This window comes from Acomys minous, assembly GCF_964271855.1.
Source record: "Acomys minous genome assembly, chromosome: 12".
Lineage (NCBI taxonomy): Eukaryota > Metazoa > Chordata > Mammalia > Rodentia > Muridae > Acomys > Acomys minous.
Genome location: NC_140493.1, coordinates 39,748,943 through 39,775,230, shown reverse-complemented (window position 1 = coordinate 39,775,230; position 26,288 = coordinate 39,748,943). Strand labels below are relative to the sequence as shown.

The following is a 26,288-nucleotide window of genomic DNA, read 5'->3' as shown; positions in this document are numbered from 1 at the left end:
AGGAGGAGAAGTAAAGGTATTTACTTCATTGGTGTTCCTCCAGAGAGTCTGTACTGAATGCTGAACAGGGGAAATTAAATTTCATAAACACACACATTCAGCCCTAGTTTCCAGCAAGGAGAGAGGGGTGCACATGGAAGGAGGGGGGAAACACACTCACAACCACACCAAGAAAAGATGTAGACCTAGGGGTTCAAGTCCTGACCCTGCCTTTCGCCAGCTGTGACCTTAAGGAAGGCATTAGAACTTTCCAGATCTATCTTCCTTTCTAGAGAGCGTGAAGGGCTGGGCAGCCTTAATGTTCCCCAGGATCCCTACAAATCTTGTGATTCTCACATCTTGCTTCCTCTTTGACCTTGGCCCACCCCAGTGCTTGTGGGAGCACTCTGAGAGTAAGGAGGCTTTGGAGAATCTTTCCAAAATAACGGCTGTGCTGGATAGATTTGCAACTCCTCAAGAGGAAGAGATGTCAAATAAAAGAGGTAAAACCATTGACATCCATCGTAGACTTCTTAACTTCAAAAAGAATGCTTGTTTTAGCCACTTACACCCATCAGCCAGCCTTGGGGGGGTCACCCGAGGTTTCAGAACACAACCGTCTTTGGAGGGGAAGAGATATGGCTCACAACTGTCATGAACGTGCTGTTGCGGGGGCCAAGTAAAAGAAGAGATCTGGTTGCAAGGCCCATGCCCTCACATTTCCCTCTAGCCCAGTGAGAAAAGCACAAACTTCTTTCGGAAGGGTTGGGAGAAGTGTGCAGACAGCAGGTATCACATTCTTATGGCCGTGGGTGTTGACTAAATCTTTCTGATTAGATGTGATTTTGATTGTAGTTTAAAGGGAGCCCTAAAGAACAGACCCTGAATAAAGCCGTGGCTATCACCAACATGGCTCTGTATGTCGTGGTGTCCTGAGGTCAAAGCCACCTCTGGGTGTGTCAAGGGTCCTGAGCACTCACAGTGTCAGGCCTCTATTGATTTTCAGTTTGTGCAGCAGAGCATTTGGAAGAGGGTGCAGCCAGTGTTGCCTGGTGACACTTACCACGGCATCGCTGTCATAGAGTTCCACCACCACCAGGGGCGGGGACTCCGCCAGCTCCCTCTCTTCGCCATGCAGAACCAACTCATTGAACAGCAGCATCTGGTTCCAGGTAGGAGAGAGAGTCTGGGGGATGACCTGGAGGAAAACGACAGAGGCACATTTTAACCCTGTTGCTCAGCAGAAACATGGCGGGGCAAGGAAAGTCCATGGCTACTGTTTATTAAACAGAAATTCACAGGCTCTGGAAATCTCTGTGTTCATCATGCTTCATTAGAGGAGCTCTGCTTAATGACCCATTTGCATAAACGATTTTAATTCACCCTGGTGCTATGTGGCATCGGTTGCCCTTTATTGGAAATGTACTGTGTGCCACCTATACAGCCCAGTGCATGTGCTGTCTCACGCAAACCTTGCGATCTTTCTGAGTACAGTTTTTTATGCACATGCACGTAAAAGACAGAGAAACAGCCTCACAGGTCCAGAGTCTGCAGGTGACAAGCTGAACCTCCATCTGGATCTTCCACTTTCACCACTAGCATCTCCACTTTAGGGGCCTCCTCCACCGAGAATTGGGGGCAGGGGATCAAATACAACCAAAGTCCCTAATGCTGATTTTCAAATCTCATACACTTTATGTAGAAATCTACAGCCTGGTGGCTGTTCTCTGAGTACTTTGAATAGACCTGAGTCTTCAAAACAACCCTCACCATTTGACACAGCATCTTTCTTTCACAGCAGTTGCTATGGCAGCAAATAGAGATATTGGTAGTGAGCTGTCCCTGTCATAGAGATGGAGAACTAAAAATTGAGGGAGGATGATAGCTTGAATAGTTGGACCAGAACCATCAGCATGTCACCAGAATTGGCCCATAACTTTCTTCCCAGGCTTCTCAAGAGGAACCTTCAGAAGGGACAATGTTGGCCAGGCAGTGGTGGTGCACGCCTTCAATCCCAGCACTCGGGAGGCAGAGGCAGGTGGATCTCCCTGAGTTCAAGGCCAGCCTGGTCTACAAAGCGAGTCCAGGGCAGGCAAGGCTACACAGAGAGAAACCCTGTCTGGAAAAAAATAAAAATTTAAAAAAAGAGAGAGAGAGGAGAGAATGTTATTTAAAATTGAATTTCTTTCTGTTTATTTAGACATCTGGAAAGAGGCCAGTTTCACAGAGCAAAAGGTTGAGTTGTTGGCAGGGTAGGTGGCCCTACACCTGGCCAGACACTGTGTCACCAATATGTGGGGCCTATAATGGAAAGAGTCCATGGGCACAGCCCTCTTCCAAGCTCTACAATTAAATGTGTTTCCTAAGTGAAAACATTCTGCAGCTACTAGATCCTGGGGAAATTTCCACAGCACCTCTGAACTTACCCACCGTTGTCCACTACTGCAAGGCTGGAAGAAAGAACTGGCCTGTGCTAACTCTCAGACCCACATAAACTGTGGCTCAGTTATACAACCAGGCAGCTGCAGTTACAGCATTAAACTGTTTGCACTGTGGTCACAGAAGAATATCTTTATAGCTCTTTATGTAAGCCGTAAAAGTATTGTATGCCTGCAGTTTGCCTCCCTTCTCAAGTTTTTATTTTAGAATATTTCATGTCTTGGATCCAATGCGGTTTTTAAATGCCTCTGAGGAAATCTAACTCTTCTGACATAAAAGGACCAAAGTTCAACCGACCGATAAACAGGAGTGACACAGACGCAATGCAATGCAGTGCTTTATGCCTCTTTTGAAGAGACAGGTGAGCTCTGTGCAGCATGCACCTGATTGACAGAGTCATGTCAAAGCAGTCTATGATCTCTCCTAGGTTGCATTTGAATCACTTCCCTCCCACGTGGCTGGAAATGCCATTGGATATTCTGGAGGCCAATATGCATCTAATCTTCATTCATTCATTCATTCATTCATTCATTCATCATGTACCTGCAGTGTGCCAGACTGCATCCTCTGCACAGTGGGTGCTTGATAGCCATTTGCATGGACAGGTGACAGGGAGCTAACCTGTCCTCCAAGCGGCTACCATATGTAACATGTCACCTGGTCACTTTAGAGCAGTACTTAATGACTCACCCAATTAAATGTCTTTGCTCAGCTACTCATGATCAGCCTTGTTCCTTAAGGGATTCCCTAAGGAGCCATGCATTGAGCTGAGTTTAAAGCAGTGGTTCTCAACACACATTTCTGGTGGATGGGCTTAGGAAATGAGACATGGCTCCATAGCAAAATTATGAAGTAGCAACAACAATAATATTATGGTTGGGAGTGGGGTTCACCGCAACGTGAGAAACTGTGTTAAAGGGTTGCAGCATTAGGAAGGCTGAGAATCTCTCGCTGGTGTAAAGCATCATTGGAAGTCCAGGTAGGACATTGCTAACATTGTGAACAGACAGATGTCCTTGATGGAATACAGCAGTAGGAACAAAAACAACTAAATGGAATCCGGGTTTAATTAACTGCCCTATAACTGACTTGTACAGATGACTTAATGTCTCCAAGCTTACCTTATCTTCTTTAGATGGGCTAGAACCCATCTTGTCTGAGGTAAAAAGTATCCATTGCCTGGCAGACAGAAGGTGCTCAGTAAATGCTTCCTACCTTCCCTAAGCCCATCTCAGTCCAATTTGCTTATAAGTGTGTAAACACTTAGGGTAAGTAATTGACTCTGGAGTTTGTCAATCCTGGAAGGTCCAATTCCTTCCAACACCCCCCCCCACACACACCCTAACCCTAACCCTAACCCTAACCCTAACCCTATGACAGCCTTGGTACACTGGGTTGTTTTGTCTAACCATCCACGTCTTTAGAACTAGGCATCGGTCTTATTGTTGGGAACCCCAGGCTTAAGATGTTTCCCACCCTCCTCTTTCTGCCATGCTCCCTTAGTCACATTGGATGCCTCTCCTTGTCAGCTCTCAAACCCTTTCTCTGCAGGATCTTTCTCCTCTTTTCCTTTATTCTTCAACTCCCTTTTTCTCCATAGTGTCTGCAGCAACTGGCCTCCCCTCTAAAAGATGCCTAACCATCAAGTCACAAGCCCTTCAAGTCACAAGTCCATCAAGGCACACCTGTCCCTTACAAAAAGACAGGTGTACAAGATGCCCTTTGTAAGGGACAGGTGTGCAGGATGCTCTTTAGAGTCTGGCTCTTCAGAGCACCAGGTGCTCAGTTCCCTTGGGAACTAGTGCCAGCCCATATGCCCCCATATGGGTCCTACCAGATGAGTACTGGGCTCTGCTGAGCTGGCAAAGCCTCACACTCAGCTTTCCCCAGTCGCAGTATGAAGGAGGCCTGCCGCAGTCCCAGACCAGGCCCTCTGATATAGCTCAACACCCAAACAGGAGAGGGAAACCTGGCCGCTTTCTAAGCAAAATCAAGTCAGAGTGGTTAGGCAAAGGTGGTCTCAGAACTGGCGAGGCCTGATCTCCATCTTGGTTCACCGCCTCCAAGCTGTCCAAAGTCTGATCCTTGCTTCTTTATCTCCATAACGGTAACACAAGAGTATGTGTCCCTGAGTTACAGCGTCGGGTGGTAAACGATGTACAGAATATGCTCGTTGTGTCTGGCATGTGAGAGCCCTGAATAAGTGACAGCTGTTGTTATTAGCAAAAACTTGGTACATGGTTCAAAATCAGAGGCAGATCCAGGGGTCACCAGAGCCTATTTCCCTTTCAGAAGATTATTTGCTCAACCGAGTCCACCTGTTCTTTTGAGATATGCATCTGAATGAGACCAAGATGCTATGTGGAGATAGAAACCAGCAGCCCCTGTGTCAGTCCTTGTGAGCTTACCCAGGCTCCCCAAGGGCCGCTTCAGAGGGGTTGGAACTGCTGGCTGGGACAAGTGAGTGGCCCTCGGATCCACCTGCTGAGACCGCTCTAGTCTGGGGATGCTCTAAGAGGGAGATGTATGCATTGCTGTCGTGCCTGTCACAGATGAAGGAAGTGATAGCCAAGGGGAATTTTGCTTAATGTGCATATCTAGTAAGTAGAAGATCTTAGAATTGGACCAGGGAAACAGAATTCCACGGTTGTGTACTGACTTGGTGTGTGTGTGTGTGTGTGTGTGTGTGTGTGTGTGTGTGTGTGTGTGTGTGTGCATGCACTTCCACTTAAGTTTGAAGGGGTGCCCATGTGTGCGTGTGCATGTATACGTACATGTATGTGGTGGGGGCCTGAAGGCAGTCTCTGGTACCATTCCTCAGGATCCATCTATCTTGTTTTTTGAGACAAGCACTCTCATTGACCTAGGGGTTGGCTGGCTAGCCGGTAAGCCCCACAACCTGCCCGTTGTCCATCCCCATCCACCTTCCCTCCTACCCCCCCCCCCCCCACCGCCCAGTGCTAGTACTAAGTTGCTCACCACCACAGCTGGCTTTTAACCTGGGCTCTAGTGATTAAACTCAGATCCTCACGCTTGCATTGCAAGCACTTTACCGACAGTGCGATCTCCTGGCCCCTCTCTGGGACCCAAGTGCACAGTCAGTGCTGTGTGTGTCCCTCTCAAATAACAGCAGAGAGGAAGGTCTCCTGCCTTCTTGCTCCCATTAGACAATGAATGAAGACAGAGACACTTTCCTCCCAAGGTCTTGCTGACACAGATGAGCCTGTCTCTCCATACGGCTCTTGTAGGCCTTTGTTCAGCCCTGTGCATGGGGCTTAGCACAGTACAACCAGCCTTGCTGCCTGGAGGACCACATCCATGTTTGCATCATATATTATGCAGGAGCAGGGTCTGCCTGACTCCCCGTCTCCTAGAGCCCATGAAGAACAGGTATCCCACAGACACTGGTGCTCTTTCCCATCATGCCCTTGGTTTCTGCGTGACAAATCAAAATATAGTTGAATCCATCAGTTGGGTCATAGGGTTTGTCTTGGGGAAATAAATGTGCCCTCTTGACATCAGCCAGTGTAATGGCTGCCATTCATCAGTCACTTGTGCACTTAACTTCCCACTTCCTCACAACAGCTCTGTTTTAGGATGACAGAACTGGGGTCCGGTGATCCATTTGCCTGGAGACACACAGCTGCAGAGTAGACGAACCAGAAGGTGACCTTGCATCTCTTTGCTTCCCACCTCTCTGAGATGGCCAGTTCTGTATGATCTTACCCTTCCCCAGCCGACAACTCGAGAACAAGAAAGGCTTTGGTGAGTACAATCTAGTGAGATGATTCCAGCCTGCAGGAGTTTAGCTAGAGCTTGGTGTGTGGGACAGGGAGGAGGCAGAGGAAGCGACCATCTGCCCATCTCCTGTACCACAGCACCTGCCACCAAGTGGTGCTCTCCAGGGGAGAGGGTTTGACACACATCTCTAAGAAGCACCTTAGCTGGTAAGTGCAAAGTTTAGAACTTCCTGGTCAGAAAGCTAAACCCTTCCTCCCCAGCAGGTGCCCTGAGGTGATGACAGACTCAGGTCTCAAGAAGGCTGTCTATGATGGCTTCTCCTTTGTCATTCCCTCTGTACTATGATGCTCAGCACTCCTGTAGGTGCCCAGGGCATGCCAGGCTCTTCCTGCAGGTGCCCAGGGCATGCCAGGCTCCTTTTGCAGGTGCTCGGGGCATGCCGGGCTCCACTTCCTGTTCTTTTCTGCCCTTGTCTCAGCTTTAAGACTTGTCCATCTGCTTTAGGATAGTGCCTCAAGGGAACCAACAAATCTTTCCTCCCTGCAGTTCTTCCTGCCCCACACTGGCTTCTGCTTCTCAAAGACTGTGCACTAGGAGATGTAGTGGGCAGGGTTGAGAGTAATCCTTATCTTTCTTTCCCAGGCTCTGCTGTGCAGCAGCTACAGCAGCAGGAGGTTGGGGGAGGGGGGGGTGAGGCTGCTGGCTGGGTTCTCTGGTTACCTTTGTGGTCTGGCACTGGGACAGGAATGTGACTTTGGCAAAGGGATCTGAAAGTCCATTGCTGTCAGCTGCAATGAGGCCCCGGGCTTGGTATATGTGTGCTCTCAGCTGGAAGACATGCTGGGCTGTGGAGAAATTAGGGAAAGGGCAAGTGTTAATAGGCTTTTAGGACTGGTGTGTGTGAATGTGTGTCTGCAAGTGACAGGCACCTGTGTAGCCACCTACAGACAGCAGTGGTATCAGGCCTGCCCTCCTCCATGGCCAGGTGGAAGTGTGAAGACAGGGGAAGGGTGCTAGTGCCAAGTGCTTTAGAAGCACACATTCCACCCTGAGGCTCTGCCACACTGGGCTTCTCAATTGTCATTGCAACAACCATGTGAAATGTGCAATTATCTCCCCACTAACAGATGAGGAAAATGACCCAAAAGTTGATGACATAACTTTCCAAGTGTGCAGAGCCCAGATTTTTCTTCTGCCTAATTCCAAGATACACCTTTCCCCCTTAAAATGTTTTAACAAGCTTAGAGAAGTAGCATGGTTCACTAGGAATCTGTTTACATGTGTGTGTGCATGCGTGTGCACGCTTGTGTGTGTGGGTGCACGCACATGTGCATGAGCACACGTGCATATGCAGGCCCATACACCAGTGTATAAAGCTGCTTTACAAATAGCTTTTACTTTAATAAACTCAATCGAATCTGTATCACATTATCCATCCATCTATTCTTCGCCTTTGCATTTGGTGACAGAGCTTTTGTCTTGATCTCTAAGACACCGTTGATAGTGAGGGGACTAAGACAGTCCCTGTCCGTCCTTGGAAGCTCCCTTGAGATGGCAGAAGATGAGGACCCAGATCACAGTGATGGAAGGGTGTGGCTGAGAGTTGTGAGGGGCGGGGCCAAAGGGCCTAGGGGACAAAAAGCAGGAGTGAGCACGTGCTGGATAGGATGGACCATGAAGGGAGAGACAGGTTGGAGGAGGTCAGCATTCAATGGAGAATGACAGCTCAGCTGGTCACTTTCTTTGGTTCATGGGACCTCACCACCACTGGGATTAGTCCATTTCACAAATCAGTAACATCAGATCATTTGGAAGAAAAAGTGTTGGCTACTTTGTGTGGAAGTCAGGGTCACAGTGGTGGTGGTCACATGACCTCAGACTTGTAGATGTGCACAAAGCACTGAAAAGTACCATAGGCCACAGAGGACTCTTGAAGAGGAGTGAGTGTGTCTGTGGGTGTGTGCACACACGCACATGCATAGGAACAGATGATATCAGAGTAAAACACCAGGAGGATAAAATTGTAGGTCAAGCTCTCAATGGACGGAAGGGATGGATCTAAGGAGACAACAGTGCCCCCTGTAGGTGAAGGTTTGTAGGGCCAGAGTGCCACACATTGGTGGAGGGATTACAAACGAGGAGTGGGAAAGACCTTGCAACCCTATGTGGATGGTGGAGAAACTGACCTTGACAGACAGGGTGTGGAGGGACAAGGGAAGGCATGATGTCAAAGTTAATTCCTTCATAGACTGTTATGAGACCTGAACATTTCTGTCTCTCTTCCCGGTGGCACTGTTGGGCTTACGTGAGGAACAGCATGAAGCCTACAGATATAGCAACTTTTTCAATCCCTATCTTAATCCTGCAGGCAATTAGGAAACTTGAGCTGTGCACATTGCCTAATTAAGTCTATGCCAGTTCTTACAACACAAGGCTGTGCAAACTCCGAACAAGTCAGCCGAACGAGAGAAGTGATACTTCTGGGCTCAGTTCTGATGCCCTCCTTGTTTCCATAGACACCAATTAACTCTGATGTTGACAGGCTGGGTACCGCGGACAAGAGAGTCCCTGGAAATGACAGCAGTAAGCAAAGCAGTGCACCACAGATGTCATGGGGACACAATGACAGGAGTCAGCTGGGAGACAGCCATGTGTTATTTCACATGTTACCAAGCCCAGCAGATTTCTCAGTCAGACTTGGGGAGGTCTCGTCCCTTGAGAGAATGCCCACCACTTCGCCTAAAATGACTAATCCTGAGCTTTTAGTAGCTCTTCCAACTGGACCAACATACACGTCACGACGCACAACTCCGGGGGTGCCATTTACTTAGCCTACATTTGGCTTTCTTTAGAAACTTTGACTCTTACCAGTTCTGTTCCTTGGAGATGCCTAGCCTGATGCCGCATGCTGTGGCGCCCCATCTCCTGCCCCCTGTGGTTATCGAAGCCACACCTGAAGCTAGGATCACCTCTTGCACATCCCTATACCCCCCTGCCATGTTTTCCACCATGCCTTCCATATATAGACCAAGGTAATTATTTGCTGAATGGCTATCCTCTGGAGCATAAAATTCACCAGTCGCTGTGGAAGGCAGCCAACACCAGCCAATGTCAGTGCTCAGCGGAAGGTCATTAGGTAACTCCATGAAAACAACATGCTGCATGGCAACTCAAAGCCCCAGAAAAGCCTCTCTCCTCTCCTCTGGGCTGTTAGTAGCTGAAACAGTGAACGTGTCTGGGGCTTTGCCCCTGTGTAGATGTTTGTAGCAACAGCTACAGAAGCTAACTTGATGTAGGTCTTATTTGCTCAAAGCTCTCAGTGGTTTAAGGGAAGGCAGATAAGGAAATGGTGTTTGGAGATAGCCTGCCCAACCTTTCAGCAGATGGGTGACCTTGCACCATTTCCGGGTGTCTCAGAAAAGTACTCTCCCCATCTGTGAATGGAAGAATTCTCAAGGTGGAATGAGATCTTGTGCATAGCATGTACGGCGAGGTGCTTGGCACTTTGTGCTATGTATTTTCCCTCAAAGTAACACACTGTATGCTGACACTGAGGGCAGACTCTATGAGCTGAATCACTGTATACACATCTCCATAACCCCGTCTTCTCTCACTATGGAGCTGCTTGGAATACCCTGCCAGTCAAGGTCAACTGACACCCAAGGATGTCACGAAACAGAAGAGACTTGGGTGTCTGCAGTGCTCACAGCTTTGGCTCAACTCAAAACTCAACTTCAGTAGAAGTAAAGGTAAAACTTCAATCTGCTTTGTCTGAACTTAGCAGCAAAAAAGTTAAAATTTAGCAGCGCAAAAGTTAAAAGTGATCTGAAAACAGAGCAGAATGCAAATGCAAGGTATTAATGTTCTTGATGGAATTACAATGTTATTGAAATGTAGACATACTGTTGCTGATAAAAGTGACCATATGGATTAAATAATCCCATAAAATATGCTGCCTTTGTATAAAGAAGTCAAGCCAGGGACTGGGCTGGAGAAAGATAGGTGATGTCACCAATACCAGTTTGTACTGTGTCACTGAAGGCATGTGTATGAGGTCCAAATCTCAGTGTGTGTAAAAACCAAAAGCAAACAAACAAAACAAAACAAAACAAACAAACAAGAACAAAAATGAAACCTTAATTTCTTGAGTCATATCAACACAAGAACTTTCTGCTTAAAAAGCAAACTTATTTTAATGCAGTTTATCTACCCAGAAATATACACTGTTCTTTCTCTACTCGCAGAAGTACATAAAATTTAGTCCAGCTGTAACACGTCTGACTGAGCCATTGCTTCCCATTTAGGAAGAGAACATCCTTGGTAATTTTACTGAGGAAGGCGATGGAGTTGGCCTGAACTAAAACAACACAAATGTATGGAATGCTGTCCCCACCACTGTTTACCAGAGACGTCTCTCGACCCGCTTTGCTCCATGGCACCATACCTTGGTATAGCAGGGCTGATGGAGGGTGATGGGTGCCAGATGATTTGGAGGGCATTTCTGCTTCATAGCCTGCTGGCAAGTTGTCCAAAGCGGCATTGGAGTATCTGACGGAGCCCAGCCACAGATATATGTCAACTTTTGCCTGTACAGTCCAGCCAGCTGGCCGTTTCCCAGGAAGCTGGGAGAAAGGACAAGGAAGGCTGTTTTATCACCAGACGGCACCCATGAAACCCTATTCTGAGAAAAGGGATCCTTTCTGGACATACACCTCGAGGTTTGTACAGAGGGCCATCCTCCCCCTGCCCCAACCCCCACCCGCAAGCTCTGTCTGTCTCACAAAACTGAAAGAAGTGGCCCAAATTGTCACATTACACAGCTCCAGAAGGTGACCTCAGTTTGGAGGCCTGAGGCTTTAAATGTGCATTCTGATATCACTGCTAGGTCCTGGGTCACTCGGGCTGAACCCGTGAGTGAGGAAAGCGTCTGTGTTCTCCTAGTCTTTAACTGACACACCCAAGTCTGAAGTCCAGGATTGATGCTTCCAAATGCGCACACACACTCTTGGCTCTGAGCCCTCCCTCAGCCTGCCTCTTCAAGCTCTTCAGTTCGACTTGCCTTCCTAGAACCTTGGCTCCTGGGGTTGCAAACTGAGTTTCTGTCCCATCACTTTACTCTGGATGGCCTGCCCTACTCTCCCATCCCATGCTGTGGGAGGGAAGTCCTGCCTGCTCTCCCAGGCCCTTCTGCCTGGTAGACATTTTCAGATCCTTCATCCTCCTCAGGCATTGTGGCTTTAGGCTCCCTAATCTCTCTGCTTCCTCCCTTTTTGATGGCCTCAGATGTAATACGGTGTGTGCGTGTATGTGTGTGTGTTCTTGTTGTTGTTGTTGTTGTTGTTGTTGCTGGAGTAGGGAGTGGCTTGTGGGTGCACGTATGTGTATGCATTCGAGTGTGAGTGTGTGTGCAAATGTACTTGTTGGCGCTCATATGCCCCAAGTCCACAAGGATAGAAACTGAATGTATTCAATATGGCTCTTTTGTTTCCTAGTCACCAGGTTTTGAGATCTCTCTGTCCATAGCTGCATAGTTCCGGGTACCAGCTCTGGCTGTGCTCAGTGCCTCTGAGCAGAGCCAATGACCCTTAAGACATGGCTACTTCTCCCGAGTCTGTTGACTCTTCTAAATGCCTCTTCACGGCAAGTTTTTAGAATTGCCTCTGAGCAACTTCTCTCCTACACTGAGTTCTGTCTGTGGAGGATCGTGAAGTCCTATTAACACAAGCCAGAACTTATTCAGACAAGGTCCAAAGCACCCATGGAGAGGCTTTGACTCCAAATTGAGCACGGCTGTTTGCCTTTGTAGCTTGCCCTGAAGGTTCCAAAAACAGATTTGGAACAACTCAATCAAACAACTACTGCAAGTACTGCTGGGCTTTGGCCAGTGGATCAGTGCCAGGGAGCATCAGCTAGGAGCCTCAGCCAGGTCCTGCAACAGCTCAAATCGCAACACTCAAGAAATGGGTGGGTAACTTTTATTATCAACTTAATTGGGTTAATAAACATCTAACCAATTAGTGAAATGGCCCTTTGGGTGTGTCTGTCAGAGTGTTTACACAGGATTAAGTGGCAGGAGTGAGGGTAAGACACACTCTGAATGTGGGCTTCCAGAGCTGGGCTTCCAGCGTGAATAAAGAGGAAAAGGAAGAAGTGAGCTAAACAGGAGAATTCATCTCTCTTCTTCTTCTTCGTGACTGGGGACAGAATATGACTTGCTGCATCATGCTTACGCCATCATGCCTTCCCAGCCGGTTGTGGAAGACCGTGTGGCTTCAAACTGTAAGCCACAACAAACCCTCCCTCTCAAGTTGTTTCTTGTTGGGCATTTGGTCATAGCAGCGTGAGAAGTTGCTAATACAAGTGAGAAAAGTCTCAGGCAGCAGTTCTCAACCTGTGGGTCATGACCCACTTGCGGGTGGCATATCAGAGATCCTGTATATCAGAAATTTACATTATGATTCATAACAGCAGCAAACTTACAGTGATGAAGTAGCAATGAAATAATTTATGCTTGGGGGTCTCTACAACATAAGGAACTGTATCAAAGGGTCTCAGCATTAGGAAGATTGAGAGACATTGGTCTAAAGGAAAGGAAAGGAGCGCCCCCTTGTCCCAGCCTTTTTTTAAAGATATAAATGCACAAGTCTCTGTACTCGGTTTTCATTTCCCCTCCTGCACATTCAGTGTCTTGTGGTCTAAAAGTATTAAATGGGAAATTTCACAGATATGCTATTGATGAGGTTTATTATAGTATATTGTTATGAATGTTCCATTTTATTATTAGCTGTTGTTGTAAGCATCTAACCTGTCAATTAAAATTTATTACAGGTGTATGTTTACAGGTAAAATAGTATGTATATTGTAATTGCATGTCAGGCCCCCACTGAGTGTCTTGGAACACACTCTCAATGGATAGAGAAGGACCAATCAAGGAAGCATCCGAGACGGAAGAAGGAAGGCAAGCATAGGTGTGGTAGCAGGAGCTCATATAAAGTGAGTGTTTATGCTACGTCAAGAATGGTAGAGAGAGGGCTGGGTGTTGTAGCACAAGCCTTTAACCCCAGCACTCAGAAGGCAGAGGCAGGCAGATCACTGTGAGTCCAAGGCAGGCCTGGTCCAGGACAGCCAAGGCTACGTAAAGAAAGCCTGTTTAAAAAAACAAACAAACAAAAGAATGGTCCAGGGAGCCTGCTGACCAGAAGCACTCACATCAGTGATGCAGGACCCAGTGAGACTCAAGTACCTTGGCTGGTATGCAGAGGAAGCAGGATTCAATGTCTAGGAAGAAGGGTGCCATTATTTACTCAGCTAAAAAATAAAATAAAATCACTTTGTTTTGGATAAAGGCAACTACTCTACAACCGATAAAAATTAAAAATTTTAATAAGATAAATAACTTCCTTTATCATTTATCTAATGATTTAAAAACTTTTTCGGGCAAATAAAAATTTCTTGAGAAGGCTGAGGATACAATCCAGTGCTCTACTGCTTGATTCACATCTGGAAAAGCCTGGGTTTGAGTTAGAGCATAGAACGAGAGGGAGGGAGGGAGGGAGAGAGGGAGGGAGGGAAAAGGAGGAGGAGGGAGGGAGGGAGGGAGGGAGGGAGAAGGAGGAGGAGAGATGGAACAGAGAGAGTGCAGATGTGCATGTGTCAGCCCAAGATTATTTTGTTGTGGTACCAGCACTTCCTCTGCTATTTCTAGCATCCTTAGGACATTCATTCACAAAGGCAGATTTTGTTTTGTTGGTCTGGTGTGTCACAGTGATGTTTCTAAGGCTTAAAAGAGAGTGTTTGATGCCAGAAGAATGCAGCACATATTTGTTTAATACATACTGTGATTAGCCAAAATAATGTCCTAATGTTTCTTCTTGCAGAATGTTCTGTCTCCTGCATGTTGTAACAAGACAGTGTTTCATTCAGTCTCACAAGAATTCTGCAGGACTTTCCATGAGTATATTTTAGAAATAAAGAAGATGAATGTTGGGAAAATAAACACAAGTATCTAATATCACAGGGCAAGAAAGGATTAGAGCCAGTGCACCATCAGCTTTGTGCTGAGCCCCACTCTGCTCCTCACACGTGATGTGTGTGTGCGCACACACGTTTTTCCGAGCATCTAGTTAAAGTGCAGACTCCAACTCTGCAGCTCCAGGGCAGTGTGAGCTTCTATACATCTTTCTGTTGGTACTGAGCCTCTGGGCCTCTAGACCTTAGTTGCTATAGCCCTCCCAAGTAGGCGGACACTCTTTATTCTTTAATAAAAAAACAACAGAAAACATCTATTACTTCCATAGTCAACAAATTCTGTGTGTGTGTGTGTGTGTGTGTGTGTGTGTGTGTGTGTGTGTGAACTTACAGCGAGAACTCAGATCCTGCAAAAGTACCTCATAGGATCCCTGCTCCCTCAAGTTCACAACATAGGAATTTTCCATACAAGCATTCCCAAATCAAAAGTGTTCTCATGCATCCAGGTTTGAGTTATTTGGCCTTTCGAGACTAGAGTGGAGAGCAGATAAAAAACCAAAATAAGAACGGAGAGGTCTAGAAACAGTTCTGATCGCCAACATCAGAATCCTGCATGAGACGTAGCGCTCAAGTCTTAGCCTTTCACATGTCTCACCCACCTCCCAGATGGGCCTGAAGAATAGAAGGTCCATTAAAGCCCTCGTTAGAGCTTGGAAGTAAAATGTCCTCCCTAGACATAAGAACACTTGTTTCCCAGCCGGTGGCACTGCTTGGGCGCACTGTAGGGTCGTTGGTTCTTTAGTCTAACTAAAAGACCGGTCTTTAGAGATGGGCTCCTCTTTTGTTTTTGCCCATCATCTCTGCTACCTGGTCTGTACACACAAGAAGCCTCTTGTACGAGCTCCTGCTGCCACAGACCCACTCTGGTTAACATCCTTTCCCCCGCCCCACCATGAAGGACTGTGTCTCCTTTTACTGTGAGTCAAAGGAAATCCTTTCCCCCATGGGCTGCTATGGGAGGCATTCTGCCACAGCAATAGACAGAGTAACCAATACAATTGTAAACAGATACTCTGGGGCAATAAGCTGACAGATCTGCCCTTCAAAACCTTGAATGTTTCTTGACTGTAGACTTTCTAGCAGTCACCTTCTGACCCGTGGGCACTGTGAAACTCTACGATTTTACGGTGTGACAACCACAACCTCTTACGGGTCTTTGACTGTGTAGAGGATGTTTACTGAGCGGATAGGTGGGGCCCAGAATAAACTCTGAGGAATTTCTGGTTTAGGGATTTACATTCTATGCTTGTTATTTCCACGTCTGAATTCTCCACTAGGAACGCAGCATGAGACTAGGGCTCCTCCCATAACCTTGGCTTTTTTTTCAGACTTACTATTTCAAGAAGGAGGGAGGGGGAAAGAATAAATGGAAGAGGTGGGTGAAATGGAAGTTGAAATGGATGGTGACAATCAAAATAGGAACAAAAACAAAAACAAAAAACCACCACCACCACCACCAACAACAATAAAACACCGGTTTTGCTGAGTCATCCTTTCAAGATGCTCCCATCATAGCAACTGAATTCAAGGAGACATCCATAGCAGTCGCAGTGGCAAAAGGAAAATACAGATAAGGAAAGCCATAATCATAATGATAAAGATAACACACAGGCAGGGTGCCTCGGGGGAAAACATTTCTCCCACCTCAGCTAAACCTATTTCCTGGCTTGATTTGACAGCTGCTCTTTGCTCTAATTTTGTATGGTGCCAGGATACACCACAGTATTTAGCAGAGAGTAACTTCATACCACTTTCTAGTATTTTTAGCACAGGTCCTTTGGAAATGATGTGCTATTTTTAAGACAAATCTTTCTGGCTTCTGTAGCACTCTTTGAAGGGAGAAGGTGAAAGAAAGTCTCTGATATTTGGTATGAATGACTTGGGTAAAAAAAGAAAATATTGCTCCCTTTCACTTACAGTTTTCATAGAAGCAGATTGTTAAAATTATTTTATGGGCAGGACAGAAAGAAATAAGCAAAGCCACTGTGTTAGTTCTTTCTCTCACTGCTGTGCCAAGTTCCCAGCAAAGGCAACTTCAGGAAAGGATTCATCTGGGCTCATGGCCTACAGTCAGCCATGGCTGGGAGGTATAGAGGAGGGAAGTGAGGTGGCTGTCCATCAGGTCTACAGTCAAAAATCAGGGACAGGTGAATTTCTGATGCTCCACTTGTTCCCCAGTTCCTCCTTTCTATTCACTCTGAAGCCCCGAGTGCCACTTAGGGCAGGTAAAGTGCCACCCACACTTAGGACAGGCCTTCCCACATCACTTTCCTGGAAGCACAATCACAGATACACCTGGAGTGTGTCTCCTACTTGATTCTAAATCCACTCAAACTAAGCACCACAGCCGCAAACAACTGACTGGCTCTGAAGGGGTTAACAAAGCTCCTCTGGGTTGCTGGGTGTCCAGTTGTTTGAACACTGGTATCTATGGAGTGATCACTCTGTGTGAGGAATGAGTATTTGTTCTTTGCTTGAATTCACCCACTTAACCCTCACAGCCATATCCGTGTGACGGGTGGAAAGCAGAATAAACATTCTTCAAACAGATGAAAACTCTTACACAACGTGTCCACGATCACATGGCCAGTAAATATTTACCCAGAACTCAGTTATGGGCTGAATTATGTTCCTCCCAGATTCATCTATTTTAGTTCTTAATCTTCAGCACTAGGCTTGTCACCTTGTTAGGAAGCAGGGGCATTGCAGATGTAAATGGTTACATGACTGTACTGAAATAGGATGGCCCCTAAATCTACTATGACTGATACACATATCAAAAGAATGCCTTCTTCCTTCTCCCTCTCTCCCTCCCTTCCTTCTTTTTCTTCTTTCTTTCATTGTTTCTTTTTCTTTTCAGCACTTGGAGTTAACCATAGAGCCTTGCATGTGTTAAGCAAATTCATCACTACTGCACATGTTCATTCCTTTTATTTATTTTTAAAAAGATGTTTAAATTTATTATTGTGTATACAGTGCTCTGCCTGCGGGTACAACTGCAGGCCAGAAGAGGGCATCAGGTCACATGATAGATGGCTGTGAGCCACCATGTAGTTGCTGGGAATTGAACTCAGGACCTCTGGAAGAGCAGGCAGTGATCTTAACCTCTGAGCCATCTCTCCAGCCCCATTCTTTTTTTTTTTTTTTTTAAGAAAAAAAATAAGTCAGCATCTCATTAAGTTGTGGAACTGGCCTTGAACTCACTCTGCAGCCCAGGCTAGCCTTGAAATGCCTCAGATTTCCAAGGTGTTCACCACCTTAATTATTAATTGTATAGATGAGGTTCATTTAAAAGTATATATTACCTCCTGTGAAAAGATGCTTTGGAAAAGTTGTACAGGAGAAAATGACAGGAAGAACAAATAGGGAAAATGTCGAGTCTCACTAGTAATCAACAGAGTGAAAACCTAAGCTTAAGTGTTGGCCATTACACTGAAAGAGAAATCTGCATACATCTAAAGACACAGCAGTGGGAAAGCTAGAAGTACCATTGACATGAAATTTAGACCAAGCAGCGTGAGGTCTCCCAGGTGTCCTCTGCTTTTGAAAACACTGGAAAGAATTCGAGACATGGACACATGTGCTAGAAATTCAAGGCCACGCAGGACGACGAAAAGAAACCAGTCTTCTTTTGGCCTCTCGCAGACTTACCTTGAGAAAGTGGGTTTTGATCTTCCCACAGTGCTTGCCCATCTGCTCTCTGACGGGGGAGTACAGCAGGTCTTTGGCAGCAATGCGTGCATACGCGACTCTCTTATTGTTACTGAGCATCCAAATGAAGACGTCTGGGATGGTGTGCTGGGGCTGTACGGTGGACAGATATGATTGCACAGGTTGGTATTTAATGCATGTGCTTCTAGAGTTCACCTTTCCCAAAAGAACCCTTCTGCAAACACATCCTCGGTGTTAAACAACGAATGTGTTTAATCACCTGTAAGCTTAAGGCTTAAGTGCCACGTCCTGGCGAAGGAAACACCTTGGCCATGAAGTAAGAATGCATGTGCTTTCTGGACCTGTGCCGGGGCATCTTTTGATGGCCTTGCTTTTCTTGATATGATAAATGAATGCTTCCCTACAGATTCCTATCAATTCTTTTCCGATTTAGATGCTGACTTAGCTTCAAAGCATCTGATTCCTTCAGCCCATGTAACATTCCAGAAAATTCAAATAAAAGACAACAAAAATGCACTAATGCCATTGAGTCTTTCAGCCACTTGGAGAAACTCTATTTAACTTCATTGAAATTTCAAAATTGAGCCATTAAATAAGGAAATGAAGGATCCATATTAAGTGTACCATTATTCTGTGTTTGAAATGTACTTTTCTAAACCAATGTACCTACCAAAAGAGGAGGCCTAGTGCCTTAGTGGACATAGATGCTCAGTCTTGCTCACTCCTGACACACACATCTAATATTGAAAAGGAGCAGCCATCCCTTCTATCTGATATGGAAACAAAGGCAAAGGCCAGTGTTCCAGATACTGGGCTGGTTAGTTACAAACAGGAAGACCCAGTGCCTGGCTCGAACCTTCCACATTCTCTTGTCTACTGCTTAACGTTCCTGTCTAACTACTTGATATGCTTTCAAGGGAACAAACAATATACAAGAGAATCATCACATTCGAGGGCTAGGGGAGCAGTAAATACATGTACCTCTCCCCAACAGCATCTCCCACAAAACCCAGCGTGGGAAGTCTGTCCACACCTGCAGGCTTCAAGGAAGAGGTGGTATTTGACAGAATCAAATATGATATCTTTATAAAGATCATTCTAGAAGTCACCAGAAAATGTGCCCTACAACTAGCTTTAAAATAGAAATTGGTCTTTATTGAACATTATGGTTGTAAAAAAAAAAAACTCATCAAAGTTCCCATCATTAACATGCTTGTTTGGACGCTCTTTGTGTTAGGGAACATGTTTTTCACTCTGCTGAACGAACATTCCGGCTTTATGAGAAATCAATAGAGCGATCCATGCTCTCCTTCCATCACTAAGCAAACGTTCATATTGCTCATCCTGCCTGGGAAGATTTCTTCCCCATCTTCCCAATGGGCTTTGCCATTAGAGTTGATTACCTCATCCACCAGGAAGTGAATCTTCTCCACAAAGTTCTGAGCTTCACGGATCATTTCATCAAGAGATAACTTTTTCTTCTGTTGTTGAATGACCCCTTCAGCCTCCTTGGCCATTGCTTTCTGAAAAAGGGCAAGGTGTAGATCTTTCTAGAAGTGTGGACAACAAACACTACCCTGTTGACAGAGCGTCCTGAAGATGTTTCAGAGCTCACATGAAGCCTCACACAGGACTGGCTTTGGGTTTGGCATTGTGCACATTGACCATCGAATAGCAATTACATAGGAATGTGGAGCCTATACCATTTCTCCTTTGGAGGATAGATGAGATGCTGAGACCTAGAAAGTGCAGAAACTTGTTCCGGCCACGTAATTATGATACAGTATCTGAACTAAGGTTTCTAAGGCTTAATAACAGCTATAATAATGTCAGCTAAACTACGTTAAGTTATTACTCTATGTCACATTCTCTCATTACTCTTCTTAGTGATCTTAGGAGGTGGGTACCAGTATTTTCATTTTAAAGTGAGAAAAAAAAATCACACAGCTCCTGGGCCTGATCTTCAGCTCAGTCCAGAACGCATGTCACTTTCCCATCCTAGAAGTATAAAGGATGCTTCCAGCCCAAGGTACCACCTGAGAAATGGGAAGAGTCACTAGAGTTTTTTTTTTTAAATACCAAACAATTATTTTATAACCCAGGCATGGTAGTACCCCTCTGCAATCCCAGCACTTGGGAGGGAGATGGAAAAAGGAGAATTGGTAGTTCAAGGTCATCCTCAACTACATAGCAAGTTTGAGCTCAGGCTGGGCTACGTGAGGTGAGACCATGTCAAGCAAGGAAAAGAGAGGGGGTGGGAAAGGGAGGAGGAGGAAGCCACAGGGAGGGACAGAGGGAAGGAGGGAAGAAGCGAAGAAATACTTATTTTTATTCACCCATTCTACCTATGGGATTCTCAGTTCTGGGATTTGTTTAAAAACCACAGTCTCTTTACAGTGCCTTCTAAGGCCCCTTGAGTTGGGTGTGTGCTTACTCCTTTTTTCTTCTCACAGCATTCTCTTCTCTCCCACTGTGCCCCAGGCTCGCAGCTCCTCGGGAGGTCTACCCTAAGGCTGTAACATGAGGACCTGACTATTGCTCAAACGCTTTGCCTAGCCTCCACATTGCTCCAGTTTAAACAGCACCCTTGTATTATATCTTGACATTTATTTTCCTGCTCACTGTGGCTTTGGAGTTTCCCTGCATAATCATACCTGGGATTACTCCTATGTGAGTACTGTGTACCCATCTGCACTCTGTCTTCTCGCTACAATGGAAACCAGTGGGGCAGGGAGCTCCTGGCTTGTCCTTATCTTGGGCAATCAGTGTTGTCAGAGCTACTATCACACAGCAGTGACATACAGTGCATCCTTGGCACATGGAGGGCGCTACATTTGGAATGAATAAGCCAGTGCATGTATGGGTTCCTCACAGGCAAATACTAAGCTCTTTCTGCTTTATGTTCCTAGCACTTGGTCCATGCCTGACACACAAGAAGCCTTATGGTTATGTTGACTGAAAGGATGCGTACCCACTGTCTGCCAGGTACTGAGACTCAAGTTGGACATGATGCTTCCTCTGATGTTTTTGTTAAATGAAAGCACTATATGCAAATAAATGTATAAAGCAGCATGAGATCAGATAGAGGTGAAGTCAGGCTTCCTGGAGGATCTGAATCTGAGCTGACCCATATAGAATTCATCAGTCAATAAGAAAACTAATGACAGTCCCAACAGAGGGAACAATCGGGTGTGCAAGAGTCCAGCTGGATGGAGCACAGTTCCTGGGTAAAGGCACAGGACAAGGCCAGGATGCTAGGTCATTCATGGCTCTATATGTTGTGCAGAGGGAATTTAGATTTTATCCTATGATTATTGACAGACCTCAGTGGATTTGCTAAGAACAAGTGATCACTTAAATTTTGTTTTTTCTAGAGGAATTCTGTCTATGCCCGAGATTCTCAGGGGCTAGGGAAGCGAAGCAAGTTCTAGAATGCTTGAGGGGGCAGAATCAACAGGATCTGGGGTGGTACTGACTGTGGAAGGTGAGGGATTAAAATGTCAGCGTTGACACCCAGGCTTCCGGTTGGATCAATGTGTATTGCTGGGTATGCCAATACAGGATAGAGAGGTTGGAAGGGGTGGAGGTCGGTAGAAGATGCTGAGTGGGAAACGTCCCAGGATATATGGGTTCCATAAGGAGGCAGGATGTATTGCTCTACAGATGGGAGATGTGAGTCTAAGATAGTGAACTTGATTAGATAAGAGTACCTTGGGCATTGACAAGATACAACGTTGAGTGTGTGTGTGTGTGTGTGTGTGTGTGTGTGTGTGTGTGTGTGTGTGTGTTTGTGTGTGTGTGTGTGTGTGTGTGTCTTAAGGAGGAGAGAAGACCCACCCTGAATGCACATAGCACCATCTGCTGGGCTGGGTTTCTGAACTGGATAAAAAGGAGGAAGCCTATTGAACACTCTGTCTCTGCTTTACGATCTACAGAGGAGACGTGAAGAGCCCCAGCTACGTGCTCCCACAGCCATGAGCACCACCCGCCTGCCCTGCCATGACTGAGCATTGACCCCTTACTCTTCCTCTCCTAGGTTTTCTTCACTGTGCTGAGAAGAGTAACAAATCCAGGGCACTATTGAGATGCTGACATTGTGGGCTTGGTCCAGCCAGGGTTGGTGGACACGAGCAGACAGAGCTCAGCAGTAGAGAGAAGGCATAGACAGTAACGTCAGGTAGAGGACCAGAGGAAGGACCAAGCAGAGAGATCTTAGAGATGATGAGAGGCAGCTCCCTTGGACATCCTGGGGGACAGAAAAGAAGTGTTCTAGAAAGAAAAGCGAAGGGCGAGCTCAGGCACTTGGTTTAGTCTCTGGACTTGGATTAGATAATTGTAATCTTTTTTTTAAAATTTGTCTTTCTGAATCCTTCTCATATCTTTTAAATGACACCCCCCCCCAAAGTCAAATGCTGCCAGATTTTTTTTTTCTTGGAAGAATTATCACGGTGTCATGCAAATGTCCCTTAGTGCTATTGCTGGCATTGAAGCTTCACAGTCAGATATTTCAGGGTGTGTCTGACTTGGGCTGGCCTCTCTATAAGGTACACTTAAACATCTGCAAACATGTGTTCTTAGGCAGGACACAGAGGGGCATCAGTCCTCAAGAAGTCCTGGCCACCCTTAACTAGATTTTCTTTTTTTTAATTAATTTTTTATTAATTTATTCAGATTACAACTAAATTGTTATCCCATCACTTGTATCCTCCTGTTCCTCCCTCCTTCCCACTTCCACCCTATTCCCCTCCCCTAGGTCTATGACCGAGGGGGACCTCCTCCTCCACTATATGGTCACAGGCTATCAAGTCTCATCTTGGTAGCCTGCTTATTCTTTCTTTGAGTGCCATCAGGCCTCCCCACCAAGAGTAAGTGGTCAAATATGGAGCACCAGAGTTCATGTCAGAGTCAGTCCCCGCTCTCCACATAACTGTGAAGAATGTCCTGTCCATTGGCTAGATTGGAGTAGGGGTTCAATGTTTACTACTTGTGTTGTCCTTGATTAGCTTAACAGGATTTTCATTGGGGAGCTGAGGAGGGGAGAATTGTTACTTCGTTTAGCTTCTTGGTTTGTGGGACAGACATCAAGGTGAAAGAATCTAGTGGCCCAGTCTTAAAATTTTTTTCCATATGCATGTTTCGCCTGCATGCCTATGCATCATGTGCAGTGTGGGCTGAGGCCAGAAGAGGGCATCAGATCTTCTGGCAGTGGAGTTGCAGACAGTTGCGAGCCTCTGTCTCAGAGCTAAGAATCAAACTCCTGTCCTCTGGAAGAGCTGTTTATTTTTTCTTAAATGACTAGCCATTTCTTTAGCCCGGGTCTAACAGCTTTAGGAAAAGGTCAATTTCGGAAGAAATAAACAAGGTGTTTGGGGAGTGAGGCGAGAACGACACCATCTGAATAAGAGACTGAGCTCTTGGGTTTCCAGATCACCGCTGTGAATCCTTTCCTACCCAGCGCACATCGCTTCCCACTGCTGTCTCCACCTTACAGAAAAATACGCTCTTTAAACCTTGTCCTCGGCTGCCCTGTGACCTATGTGCCATCTGTGAAGTTTATTTTTAAATCACATGCTTTAACTCCATTCAAAATACAAATAGATTTCCACATACCAGCTCCTGCAAGCAGAGCGTGAGTCGTTTCTTATCTAACGTGGTTTGATTCGGCATCTTTGACTTCTTCTCTGCCTCAGAGACAAAGGCCCTGAAAGAGAACATCCGATTTGCAGCCTACTTAGTGAAAATCCATTTGTGTGGTTCCAGAAATTTGAAAACAAAAAACAAACACACAAACCTACTCTCTGTGGCACAATGGAAAACTGATAGAGCTGCAGAACCAAGGTTTGTAAATTTCGATTTAAGCAAAGGTGTGCTGATGTTTCTAATAGCCCCCACTCTCCCAAAAGGATTGGAATTATACCCAGGCCCTGTGTTAGTTTGGGGAGATTTATGAATTTCACTTCATACATACCCACTGCAACTGCTATCAAAATCCATGACAAATTTGCACAATATAATAGAGCTTTACATATTTAAGACACACCAAGACTTTTCTCAAACATTACATATAAAGCAGATATTTTAGAATTAAGACTGAGCTATGACCCTCACCTTCTTGAAGAGTAACATTTTTGGACATGAAATTTTAAAATGTGTTTAAAAAGGAAAATAATAAAGGGTATGAATGCAATTCAAGAAGAAATGTAAATGGCTTAAAAATCTTACAGAAGTAACATATTGTCTTTAGTGATGACTAAAATAATATTAAAAGCAATGTTACTTCACTTATAAAATTAATAGTATGCAAAATTAATGGTGGTATGGGAGAGTATAGAAAAAGAATGCTGCTGTAGAAGTGAGTGATTATTTCTTACAAACTGTTTGATAGCACCTGTGAACATTTTAAACATATGCATAATTCGATTTAAAATTTACACTAGAATTCTTGTCCAAAAACAGTGACATGATTTTGTATGAATATATTTATAGACTATTTGCTATAGTAATAACAAACAGAACAATTAACTATTGTTAAAGACAAATTAAACTTGTGCTATATCTGTGTATGAAGATGCCTATGATATATTACTGAGCATGGAAGCAACCTACTGGAAAAGGTCTGCCTTCATTATGAAGAACCAAAGTGTTTTAAGAGTGTGTGTATGAGAGGATGTGTGTTGTGTCTACAAAGGAGAGGAAAATAGTCCAAAAGAACAAATTAATCTCTTTTCTCTGAAAGTGGGAATATAGAGAAAATTGAAAATGTATCTTTTAATGTCATATCCATAATATAAGTATGGAATAAGGGATACAGATGGACATATTATACAATAAGGAGGTGGCCCTTCCGTGGTGAAACTATCACAAGGGAAACCTACAAAGGGGAGTCTAAGATGAGAGCCCCCACACCCGGGCTCTGCCTGGTGCCTGTTGGGAACCCTGATGGATTCTCTTGGGGGATACTATTAAAGCCGCATTTCCTGTTCTTTTTTTTTTTTTTTACAAACAATCAGGAGGATTATATTTTGAGATGGGAGTACTCTCGTTGCATTCCTGTGCTTACTAGCAGTGCAAGGAATGCCTCCCACTCTCCAGGATGGGTGAGCTCCAGCAGACCTGTTAGCTGCTTAGAACCCCTCCTATCACAGAGGCTGATGGAAAACTGTAGTTTTCTGCATCCAAATTGTGGTGACCGGGCTTGTGCTTTCACTCATTCTCCATCATTCAGACCCCGCCTGCTCTTTGGCTTGGGCAGCCTCGTCACCTCTACATGGTGAATGGCTTGTCCTTGCTGAGGACGTGTCCTCGGAAGACCAACTCCTGACCAAGAAAGTAACTGGAAGCAAGAATTCTAATCTGACCTCAGGTCCAGCCCGCTCCCTCAAACCCACAGTTACCAACTATAAAACCACCGTTTTGGTCACTGACACACGTGGATGGTTTTGTTTGTTTGTTTGTTTTTTCCTTCACTTGACTGAAAACTTGAGGAAAAAGAGGGACAGCTAATTATCACCTCAGGTACTCCCATAGCACAGAAGAATCATTGAGCTATTACTCGCTTGCCAATACTTCCCAACATGAGATACGAGGTTGTAAAGCTTTTAAAAAGGTGTTTCAAGGGAATTATAAAGGGCACTTGCACACGGCAGGATTCATGCTTTATAGTGCTTTTGTGCTGAAAAAAAATGAAAGCGAATGGCAATAGCACAAATAATACATTTAATTCTTTGTAAACGTAAACATATGAAGATAGATGTATACACGGGAACACACACACATATAGCAGAGTGGTCACCGGTTTTTACCTTTGATATAATTTAATCTCCACTCACTTTTCAGTAAATCGTATTTTAGCAAATTCTCATGTTTGCTTGTCTTGACTGAGTTAATTACAAAAGCCGGTCCAAGTTGCTCCCACATGGGGTGAGCTGCCTTCAAAGGCCCCCAGAGAACCCCTCCTGCCATTTTTGCTGCTATGAAAGGCACTTGCTGTTAATGTGAGCTGCACTGGTGACTTGGTGCTAATGCTATAACGCTGTGAGAAGTATTTTTTTGTTGCTGTTGTATAAAGAATCGGAGCAGTGGGTGTGTCTTGTTTTGGCTTTCCCTTTCGGCTTCTCTTTCAGTTGTATACGAGCCAAGAGTTAATGCAACACCATGAAATGCCTATCCAGTGCCTGACTTCTCAAGGTCATTAAAGCTGTGTCCGTCTGAGCTCAGCTCTGACATGTCACCCACCTGCTTTGACAGATGAAGTCAGAGAGCACGGTCTTCATCTTCTCTTCCGGTGCCTCCTCTGAGACCTTGACCAGCTCCCTCACTTCTTCGATGCCTTCTTCCTGAAGACAAACCACAGAGCCGTGGGACTTTTGGCATAGAGCTCACGGGTTGTCACACCCAATGAACAGGAAATGCCTATCTTTATCTCTGAT

At 45.3% G+C, this 26,288-nt stretch overlaps 1 protein-coding gene across 1 annotated transcript in view; it reads right to left on the bottom strand.

The window, feature by feature from the left end:
* FER1L6 (fer-1 like family member 6) overlaps positions 1-26,288 on the bottom strand; it is a 114,352-nt gene that overhangs the window by 54,268 nt on the left and 33,796 nt on the right. The window contains exons 14-20 of the mRNA XM_084749401.1: positions 26,095-26,195; positions 23,470-23,560; positions 19,263-19,382; positions 17,839-17,991; positions 10,604-10,781; positions 6,880-7,004; positions 1,043-1,177 (exon numbers count right to left, since the gene is read on the bottom strand). Coding sequence (XP_084605527.1) covers positions 1,043-1,177; positions 6,880-7,004; positions 10,604-10,781; positions 17,839-17,991; positions 19,263-19,382; positions 23,470-23,560; positions 26,095-26,195 — 903 coding nt within the window. The remainder of the gene's footprint in view (positions 1-1,042; positions 1,178-6,879; positions 7,005-10,603; positions 10,782-17,838; positions 17,992-19,262; positions 19,383-23,469; positions 23,561-26,094; positions 26,196-26,288) is intronic.